Source organism: Hyperolius riggenbachi, chromosome 1 (assembly GCF_040937935.1).
Source record: "Hyperolius riggenbachi isolate aHypRig1 chromosome 1, aHypRig1.pri, whole genome shotgun sequence".
Lineage (NCBI taxonomy): Eukaryota > Metazoa > Chordata > Amphibia > Anura > Hyperoliidae > Hyperolius > Hyperolius riggenbachi.
The window spans coordinates 398,229,880-398,240,611 of record NC_090646.1 but is presented as its reverse complement, the minus strand read 5'-3'; the positions used below and the strand labels follow the sequence as shown (position 1 = coordinate 398,240,611).

Sequence of the window (10,732 nt, the reverse complement as noted above, 5' to 3'; positions counted from 1 at the left end):
AAGAATCTAATAAGATTCGATGAGATAGATCTGCCCATCATCGCTAACTGTATGGGCACCTTTAGTAGGATTAAATTGAAATAAAGCTTGCCATTAATTGATGCATTGAACCCAAATGAAAAAAAAAGTGTACGTTTCCCTTTACTAGCCTATACAGTATACGCAACAGATGTACTAGCTTCATTTGCCCCTTCTGTATGACCTAAAGTAACCATTCCATTCCACAGCGAGGGACACAACAGCACCACCACCACACCATCCGGATAACAACAAGGCAGCCCACACTTCTAGCGCGGCAGCGCAGTGAAAGCAGAGGGTTGTGGGAAATGGAGGCGGCAGTTCCCGGCATGCAGCGGGGCAGGAATAGACTGTACGCCAGCCATGGAAGTGGAGCAGGAGGAGAATGTCCCTGTGTATGAGGTTACCCATGTCACCACGCGGATAATCCACATAGGTGCGTTCGGGCAGCTGTGGAGAGACAAGCTGTGTGAGGCGGACCTGAGCCTGGCGGAGGAGGAGACGCCGCACGACGTGGCTGATGCTGAGTTCGCTGCAGAGCTGCGCTGTAGTGAGGAGACTGCTGCAGAGCTCAGCCTCTTGTGCAGGTTATTATTATATACTATACGGTATTCTTTCTGTACTGCTGGCTGCTTACGGTATATAGTCTGCTCTAGTCTGTATTTCCTTTCCCTGGCCAGTGCACTACTGCTGGGATAGGAAGTGGTTTAACTACAGCCAAAGTTTTCCTGTAGGCTAGCACCCGAAATACACACTTCTGTATAGATTCTTAATAATGTATGAATTATTTTTACAGTGTTGTATAAGACTTAAAACCTGTAACAAGTAAAGTTCCCCTGGGGGGTACGCACCTCGGGTGGGGGAAGCCTCTGGACAGTGCAGTTTCTAGGTTAAAATGCACCCAGGGCGAGGGTGTAAAAATTGCGCCCCCCCCCCCCCCCCCCGAGCAAGGTATGGGTGCCTGCAGTATAGGTTAGCCAGGTCTAGTTGCACTTAGTATAGGTCCCCCCAGTATAGGTAGCTAAGAATAGGTACCCCAGTGTAGGTAGCCAGGCATAGGTGAGCCAGTATAGTTGCCCCCGCTATAGGTTAGCCAGGTAGGTGCCTCCAGTATAGGTAGCCAGTATAGTTGCCCCCAGTATAGGTTAGATAGGCAGGCGCCCCCGGTATAAGTTAAATAGGTAGGTGCCCCAGTACAGGTTAGCTAGGTGGGTGCCTCTAATATAAGTAGCCAGAATAGTTGCCCCCAGCATAGGTTAGATAGGTAGGTGCCCCCAGTATAGGTTATTTAGGTAGGTGCCTGCAATATAGGTAGCCAGTATAGTTGCCACCTGTATAGGCTAGCTAGGTAGGTGCTCCCAATACAGGTTAGATAAGTGCCCCCAGTATAGGTTAGATAGGTAGCTGCCCCCCAGTGTAGGTTAGATTAGGTAGCTGCCCCCCCAGTGTAGGTTAGATTAGGTAGCTGCCCCCCAGTGTAGGTTAGATTAGGTAGCTGCCCCCCAGTGTAGGTTAGATTAGGTAGCTGCCCCCCAGTGTAGGTTAGATTAGGTAGCTGCCCCCCAGTGTAGGTTAGATTAGGTAGCTGCCCCCCAGTGTAGGTTAGATTAGGTAGCTGCCCCCCAGTGTAGGTTAGATTAGGTAGCTGCCCCCCAGTGTAGGTTAGATTAGGTAGCTGCCCCCCAGTGTAGGTTAGTTTAGGTAGCTGCCCCCCAGTGTAGGTTAGATAGGTATCTGCCCCCCTGTATAGGTTAGATAGGTAGCTGCACCCCAGTGTAGGTTAGATTAGGTAGGTGCCCCCCAGTATAGGTTAGATAGGTAGCTGCCCCCCAGCGTAGGTTAATTAGGTAGCTGCCCCCCAGTATAGATTAGATAGGTAGCTGGCCCCCAGTGTAGGTTAGATAGGTAGCTGCCCCCCAGTGTAGGTTAGATAGGTAGCTGCCCCCCAGTGTAGGTTAGATAGGTAGCTGCCCCCCAGTGTAGGTTAGATAGGTAGCTGCCCCCCAGTGTATGTTAGATTAGGTAGGTGCCCCCCAGTATAGGTTAGATTAGGTAGCTGCCCCCCAGTGTAGGTTAGATTAGGTAGGTGCCCCCCAGTGTAGGTTAGATTAGGTAGGTGCCCCCCCAGTGTAGGTTAGATAGGTAGCTGCCCCCCCCAGCGTAGGTTAGATAGGTAGCTGCCCCCCCCAGCGTAGGTTAGATAGGTAGCTGCCCCCCCCAGCGTAGGTTAGATAGGTAGCTGCCCCCCCAGCGTAGGTTAGATAGGTAGCTGCCCCCCCCAGCGTAGGTTAGATAGGTAGCTGCCCCCCCCAGCGTAGGTTAGATAGGTAGCTGCCCCCCCCAGCGTAGGTTAGATAGGTAGCTGCCCCCCCCAGCGTAGGTTAGATAGGTAGCTGCCCCCCAGTGTAGGTTAAATTAGGTAGGTGCCCCCCAGTGTAGGTTAAATTAGGTAGGTGCCCCCCAGCGTAGGTTAGATTAGGTAGGTGCCCCCCAGTATAGGTTTGATAGGTAGCTGCCCCCCTATAATGGAGGGGGGAGCCGGAGCCGCGGGGAGGGCAGCCCGACCTCTCCCTCTCTCTCCTCTCCCGGTCCGCCCTCCGTGCTCCCCCCTCCAGACTGCAGAGTAATGCTCAGGGAGCGCTGTATACAACATACCTCCCTGCGTTCCAAGCGCTGCTCTCTCGCCGCCGGTCTCTTCCTCTCTGCCTATACGATGATACACACGCTGCTTCCTGTTAGCCGAAAGCAGCGTGTGTATCATCGTATAGGCGGCAGATAGGAAGAGACCGGCGGCGAGAGAGCAGCGCTTGGAACGCAGGGAGGTATGTTGTATACAGCGCTCCCTGCTCATTACTCTGCAGTCTGGAGGGGGGAGCACGGAGGGCGGCCCGGGAGAGGAGAGAGAGGGAGAAGTCGGGCTGCCCTCCCCGTGGCTCCGGCTCCCCCCTCCATTATAGCGCCCCCCTCCCAACAGCGCCCCGGGCGGCGGCACGGCCCAAGAAACGGGCCTGCCTCTGGATCCTATCGAGGCTTTCCAGCATTCCGGATCAATAAAAATTAATAAAAAAAAAAAACCTGGACAAAAAAAAAGCTTTAAATTTTTTTCGGGAGAGCCGATCATATTTATCGAATCGCTGTAAAATCGTATCATTTTATTATATCGTGTGTTGCCACCTTAACCCCTTGCCGATTGGCATGAATGCGGCTGCAGCCCCAGAACCACTCCATACCAATTGGCGTAAAGTCCTGAGGCGGGGTTTTGCAAATCTCTGCTTGAATGATGGAGATTTGCAAATGACTTGTTGGTTGAATAAAAGTAACTTTTTAGGCTGCTTTCACAGTGGGACGTTAAAGTTAAAGCAGCCCAACTCACAGTAATGAAAAATCAATGTGCTGTTCAGAGTGCCCACGTTGCGTTACATTGTAACGCTTCACTTTGAATGAAAGTGCAGCATGGTGTGCGTTATACTGGGCTTTAGCTGCGTTAGACTGCTTGCACATGCTCAGTGACTAGCCACATGGCTAATTCACTGCACTGTGGTGGACTAATAGTGTTGTCCGGATCATGAATGAATCGTGCATTTGATCCGGATCTTTTTTGTGAATCGAATCATCACGATCATCACAATGAACGATTCGGTTCACAGTGGATGTCTGTCTGGAAGAAACAGGAACGTACAGAATGTACAGTGCAGGGAAAGTCCTGTCCTGCTAGTCATTTAACCCCCAGTCTGCTTCCCTAGTAAAATGATTCAAATGATTCGGTTCAAAGATCCGGATCTTTTCAATGATCTGATTCAAATCATCTGAATCCTTGAAAAGATCCGGACTTCCCATCACTATGCTGGAGCGGCTGTTCTATCAGTATAGATTGAACGAAAACAGCGCACCAAGTGCTGCATAACGCGGCTCAATCTGACGTCCAACACCACCATGCGTTGCTTTAGGGGCACGTTATGCGACCTTAACGTCCCCTAAAACGCAACGTCTTGGTGTGAAAGAGGCCTAAGTCAAAATTTGTCAGGGGTATGAATAATTATGAGCAGCACTGTACAGTGTTCTCCCAAGGACTAATTAGGTGGGCGGGCCGCCTGCTGTTTTGAAACCCCACCCGGGTGCTATCCAAGGCCGCCCGCATTTAACACACAGTTCTTATATGCGCTGCCGTCCGCTTGCACAGAGCGGGTCCTGTACATAGCCGTCCCTAGTTCCGGCTGTGCAGCCCAGGGGAGTACTGGCGAGGCCCCTGGACGGACGGGGGGGGGGGGGGGGGGGGGGCGGGAGGTAAGTACTGGAGGATGTGCTCCCTAGTTACAGCTGTGCTGCCTGTGCCCGCCTGTAGAGTTCAGTCAGACCTTCAGATCAGCGGCAGCCCGTAAGGAAATGAGAGAGGAAACTATGTGACGTCACTTCCTATATTTGAAGTCTATGGCGCATTACCGCACATCGCCCCTCTCTCACCTATCCCTGCGGGCTGCCGCTGATCTGTAGGTCTGACTAAACTCTACAGGCGAGCACAGGCAGCGCAACCGGAACTAGGGAGCACATCCTGCGGTCCCCTCCAGTACCTCCCTCCCCCCTCCCGTCCGTCCGTACATGGGCCTGGCCAGTACTCCCCTGGGCTGCAGCCGATCCAGTCTCCCGTCTGTGTCCTCGCAGCCGATCATGGCTTTGAAGATAGTCAGAGCATCCTGGGGTGCATGGAGCGCAGCGAGCAGCAGGATGATGGTGTGCTAGTTGACGGGGGACGGGTGCTACTACATCAAGGAGGCCATCCAGCTCATTTTCCAGATCGTGGCTGCTAATGGGGTGAGCAGGGGGAGGGGTTTACATTTGGGAAGTGTTGTTGTTAGTGGTATAAATTGGTTGTGTATTGATAAATAGAATGGTTATAGTAATGCATGGGCTATAATGTATGTTCTATAATGTGTAATGTACTGTATGTGCTATAATGTATTGTGCTGTGCTGTAAGGAGGGTGCTGGGATGTGATCACTAATAAGCTTTGTAGCCTGTAGGTCGGTGCAAAAATATGTAGTGTGGTGGGTGCTGTATGGGGTCATACTGAAGCGCAGTAATATGTGGAATGTGATAGTGGTGCAGTAGTGTATGCAGTGTTCTCCCCAGGATCAAACAAGTGGATGGGACGCCCAGGTAAAATCCATTACCGGCTATCTGCGTTCCAGCTGTCATCACCGCGTGCCCGGCTATCGCAAAAAAAAGAAATGCAAGCGCTGCTCCTAAAGCTACACAGTTCCGTGCATGAGATCTTGCGCTTCCCGGCGAGCTCGTGCATTAATTGGCTGAACGGTAGTAGTAGGAGGTGTAACCAGCCCGCGAGGCTGAAGACTGTCTCTTCAGAGATGCGTATTGAGGCTATCTCCGTGAAGAGCAGTAGCAGGAGGCGGGACCAGTGCGCGAGGCAGCCGACGGTCTTCAGAGGCGCACATTGAGGCTGTCTGCATGCACGGACACTGTCAAGCCTGTAAGTATGCGCACATAACAGGCTGACAGGGCGGCTGATATAAAGCAATATGAATGATGTTACTGGCGGGCGGGTTGTCGGGGGCTAGTTGGGAGCTGCATGGTATTGCAGGAAAAAAAAAAAAAAAACTGCTAAACACCCCCACCCACCCCCTGAAAACAGCAAATATATATGGAAGTAACATAAAGTACCTATAAGTGATTCATCAACGGAAATAGCGCAAGCAACCTCCTGTTGCTCGCTCTAAAAAAAATCGATGTAACTTAATTTTGTTTCCTTGCATGCTACGCGCACTAGTGACATCGTTGTGTGTATAACTAAGCAACGGCTGCGGCTTACAGTTGCTTAGTTATGTACGCTACGCGAACACTAATGTGCGTAGCATGCAAGGAAACAAATTAAGTTGAGCTGATTTATTAGTGCAACCAATTGGAGGTTGCTTGTGCTATTTCCTTTGATAAATCAACCCCATAGAGTCATATTAAATAAAGCCAATTCAACAGCTGTGGTAAACTTTAGTCTTCACAGCAAAAACATATAAGTAGCAAATCACACTAATACCCCTGGGACAGCGTATAAGGAGTGAGGCTGTGGTAAAATCACTGTCACTGACAATTCAGCCCTTCCCTTTGTAACAAACAGTGAGGCCCCGTTCACACTGCACGCGTTTCCAGCCGCGTTTTGGAAACGCGTGCGGGATGCTGACACGCACGACATCAGACAGTGCATAGAGTGCACTGTCTGATGTTCACACTGCATGCGTTTCTCAGACCTGCGCGGTCCGGGAACGCATGCTGCACGCATTTTTTGCAAAAACGCGTGGCTGTCCCATTCACTTTTCAGTGATGGGATCAGCCACGCAACGCACACAAACGCGGATGGCGTGCGTTTGCATGCATTGCGTTCCGCACGCATGGCCATCCGCGTTTGTGATGTGAACGGATCCTTCAGGCAGCCGTAAATCTAGAGATGATGGTCAGATAGACTAAGAGACCTCTTCCTAATCGAATCGGATTAGAGAAAGATCTGTCGGCTGTCCATACACCGCAGGCCAATTCCTGATCGATTTCATGCAGAAATCGATCAGGAATTGGCCCTGTGATGCCGCGTCCACCGCCTACCCCCCTAATGTGCAATGTACTCCCGCCCCTATACTTTACCCGTCTGTGTGCACCGCTGGCTCCAGGCTTCGTCCTTTATCCACACATGTGCCCCACGTGGTTGCCAGCATACACATGGGCGCATGTGTGGGACATAACACATGTGCCCATGTTACTCTGGCAACCACGTGGGGGACATGTGTGGACATAGCTGAGAGCGAGCGGCGATTAAGGACAGATAATGTATAGTGACTCGGGGGGTGTACATTGCACATTAGGAAGGACAGCGTCGGGGGTTTTATCGTGTTCGTGTCTCTCACCTTTCCCGTTGCACAACCGATCAAGCAGCTTGGCTCTACATCTTGCAGCATGTCGGACCGATTCATCTGACCAATTGGCCGCATCGTCGATTGGGCATGCACTTGGCGGACTCTATTTTCATCCGATTTGATTATCGGATAAACATGGCCACCTTAAGATTACTGCTGAAATTCGAGACTAGCAGAAGTCGTCAAAACGTCAATAGTCAAGTCGTCAAGACCCAGCCACATTTAATTTTCCACACCGCCAAATTTCCCCGTGCCCCACCCGGCTACTTTTTCATGCCACCCGAGACCCTGGGAAGAACACTGGTATGAAATGTTTGAGAGGGCAATACCTATTTTATAAGGAAATAGGACCCAATACTGTTTGAGTTTTTTCCTGGGAGATTTGGGGTGCTGCAGTAATGTAATGGGGTGAAGGCATGCATGGCACGTGATGGGTGCAGGGATGAATGGGATCTGATAGGGGTGCAGGGATGCATAGGCCATGATAGGGTGTGCAGAGATGTCCTATCCTGTAAGCAGAGTTGCCGCCCCTGCATTACCCCGGTTGCACCCCACCCGACTACTTTTTCATGCCACCCAGGCTGGAAAAAAAATTCTGGGAAGTACACTGCCGTATATACCTGCGCATTGCGATTTTTTTCTATTTTTTTTAATACAGCGCTTTTCTAATCGCTTTTGCCGAGCGATTCTGTTTTATCACTTCTTGATGTCAGAAAGTGAACTTTTTCACCCGGAAATGAATAAATACAATGGGTCTGATTCACAAAGCGGTGCAAACTTTTTCGCGGACTTTTGCGCGCGCAAAGTGCCGCGATTTGCGCGATCGCGGACTTTTGAGCGGCAAATTGCGCAAATTGAATGTATTTATTCATGAAAGGGTTGGGGAAATCGCTATACAAAGTGCTTTTTTTTAAGTGCTTTGTGATTTCCTTATACCTTACATTGAGGCAAATTGCCCCGAAAATGGTACAAGCAGCACTTTGGTGAGCGGATTGGAATCAAATCGCTCATGTGAACACTCTCGTAGGGAATCATTGCGCAAGGGCTTTTAGAGCGATTTTAAAAACTGTTTAAAAAAAAAAAAGCCAAAGCGCCCTTATATCGGCGCTCCCCGCTCGCGTCCCTTCCCTCCAATCAGCGGGAGGGAAGGGACGCGGGCGGGGAGCGCCGATATAGAGGAGGAGGGGGAGTGGCGGTGACAGGCACCACATAGGTAAACAGCCTGCTGGCGACACGCTGTGTGTCGGTTGCACGGTGGTTTTTGTTACAGGGGACAGCAGAGCACAGGGGGGTCCTGGGGCACACTATAGGGCAACAGAGGCTGGTAATAGTGTGCACAACCAGCCTCTGTGCCATACTAACATTATTAAATCCCACCTCGGGTTCTCTTTAAAGGAGTTATCCGGGCTATATAAAGAAAATAAAAGCTACTTACCGGGGGCTTCCTCCAGCCCCAAGCTCCCAGGACCTCCCTCGCCGCACCTCTGCGTGCAGCCGTTTGCCGGAGCTCCGTCCCGGTCCTCGGCGATGACGTCAGAGCGACCTCCAGGTCGCTCTGTACTGCGCCTGCGCGAGCGGCGCTGTCAATCACCGCCTTGTGGGCTGGAGCGGACTGCGCAGGCACAGAACTACTGCGCCTGCGCAGTCCGCTCCAGCCCAAAGGATAACTCCTTTTAAGATGACGAAATTTCCTTATAGGAAAAATGTCCTAGATCAGATGCTGCTTTAGCACAATATTCAAGGGACTCGGATTTAACTTTTGAGGCCTCCACAAACTGTTGAGCTGTGTGCTCAGCAAACCGTTCACAGGCAGCAGTAAGCAGTTATCATGTAGCAACAAGCAGTTACCAGGCAGAAGTGAGCAGTTGAGAGAGTTTTTAAGAGGCATTTCACTGCCTATCAACAGTTTGTGGAAAGGAGACCTGAAGAAGCAGGGGTTTTAAAGACCCAATGGATAAAAAGGCAGAAACATTACTTCAAAGTTCATCGGAAGCTGTCTCATTTGCATTTAACCACTTCACCTAAGGGTTTTTCACCTTTAAAACCAGAGCAATTTTCACCTTTCAGGGCTGCGTCCATTTATCTGCCAATAACTTTATCAGTACTTATCACACTGAAATGATCTATATATTTTTTTTTCCGCCACCAATTGTTTTCTTTGGGTGGTACTCCTTTCCTAGAATTATTCTATTATAAATGCATTTTAATGTGACTATTAAGAAATTTTTTTTTAAAAAATTCATTATTTCTCAATTTTCGGTTATTATAGTTTTAAAATGAAATGTTCTACTGTGGATAAAAACCACACATTGTATTTGCCCATTTGTACCAGTTATTGGAACGTTTAAAATATTTCCCTAGTACAATGTATGGCACCAATATTTTTTCAGTTTTGCATCCATCACTAATTTCAAGCCCATAATTTAAAAGTAACAGTAATATACCCTCTTGACATGCATATTAAAAAAGTTCAGTCCCTAAGATAACTATTTGTTTTTTTTTATCTATCTATCTATCTATCTATCTATCTATCTATCTATCTATCTATATAGAATTTTTGCAAAAAAATCATTTGGGTAACTACTGGGGAGTTTGGGAGGTAATGAGTTATTACTATTGGCCACAAGATGTCCTTTCACATAACTTTCCTGTGCGTACTATTACTACGCAAACAGGTAGTAATGCGTGGACGTGTAAGTACCGTCTTTTTAGTGAATGACGCGGCATCTCTTGATGCCAGCAATCATTCACACGGAGACTTAGAATAATGAATGGAAATTGTGTTCCCATTCATTGATCTCCCCTTTAAAGAGAATCTGTATTGTTAAAATCGCACAAAAGTAAACATACCAGTGCGTTAGGGGACATCTCCTATTACCCTCTGTCACAATTTCGCCGCTCCCCGCCGCATTAAAAGTGGTTAAAAACAGTTTTAAAAAGTTTGTTTATAAACAAACAAAATGGCCACCAAAACAGGAAGTAGGTTGATGTACAGCATGTCCACACATAGAAAATACATCCATACACAAGCAGGCCCTATACAGCCTTCCTTTTGAATCTCAAGAGATCATTTGTGTGTTTCTTTCCCCTGCATCTCTCATGCACTGAAGTTTCAGGCTGCTCTTCTCTTCCTGCAAACAGCTTTGCCCTTGTCTGAATTTCCTCAGTATGTGAAAGCCCAGCCAGCTCAGAGGACTATTTATCCAGCTTGTAAAAGATAAGAGAGAAGAGAGAAGCTGCCCTAATTTAAATAATACACAGGCAGTGTGCATAGAGGGGCCTGGAAGGGGGCGTTCATAGCAGAACCACAACACTGAAGAACTTGGCAGCCTTCCAGACACAGGCCGACAAGTCTGACAGGGGAAAGATACATTGATTTATTACAGAGACTGTGATAGCAGAAAGTGCTGCAGTAAGCCAGAACACATTAGAATAGCTTTTTGAACTTGTAGGATGATAAAAAACAGGATGCAATTTTTGTTACGGAGTCTCTCCCTTTAAGGCTCCTTGCACACTGCATGCGATTCCGATTCAGATTCCGCTTTTTAATCGGTTTTTACATCCGATTCAGATTTTTAATCTTTACTGCATGCTGCATTTTTTGACCCGTTTTTCTGTTGAATGTATTCAGGGTAAATCAGAATTGAAAATCTGAATCGGAATTGCAAAACGGATTTGCAGTGTGCAGGGAGCCTTAAGGTCGGTGGCGAAAACGAGTGCAGGAGCAAGTGGGAGTGCACATCAGCAAGGGACATGAGAGCAAATGGTTAAACAAGTTATTGTTTCAATTTGCATTTCTCA

General features: G+C 48.7%; 1 protein-coding gene across 2 annotated transcripts in view; it reads left to right on the top strand.

Moving 5' to 3' along the window:
* The first annotated feature begins 326 nt into the window (after positions 1 to 326).
* Positions 327 to 10,732, top strand: part of SNAPC3 (small nuclear RNA activating complex polypeptide 3) — a 119,720-nt gene continuing 109,314 nt past the window's right edge. For both annotated transcript variants that reach the window (XM_068234863.1, XM_068234854.1), the window contains exon 1: positions 327 to 605. In XM_068234863.1, coding sequence (XP_068090964.1) covers positions 382 to 605 — 224 coding nt within the window. In that variant the 5' untranslated portion in view covers positions 327 to 381. The remainder of the gene's footprint in view (positions 606 to 10,732) is intronic.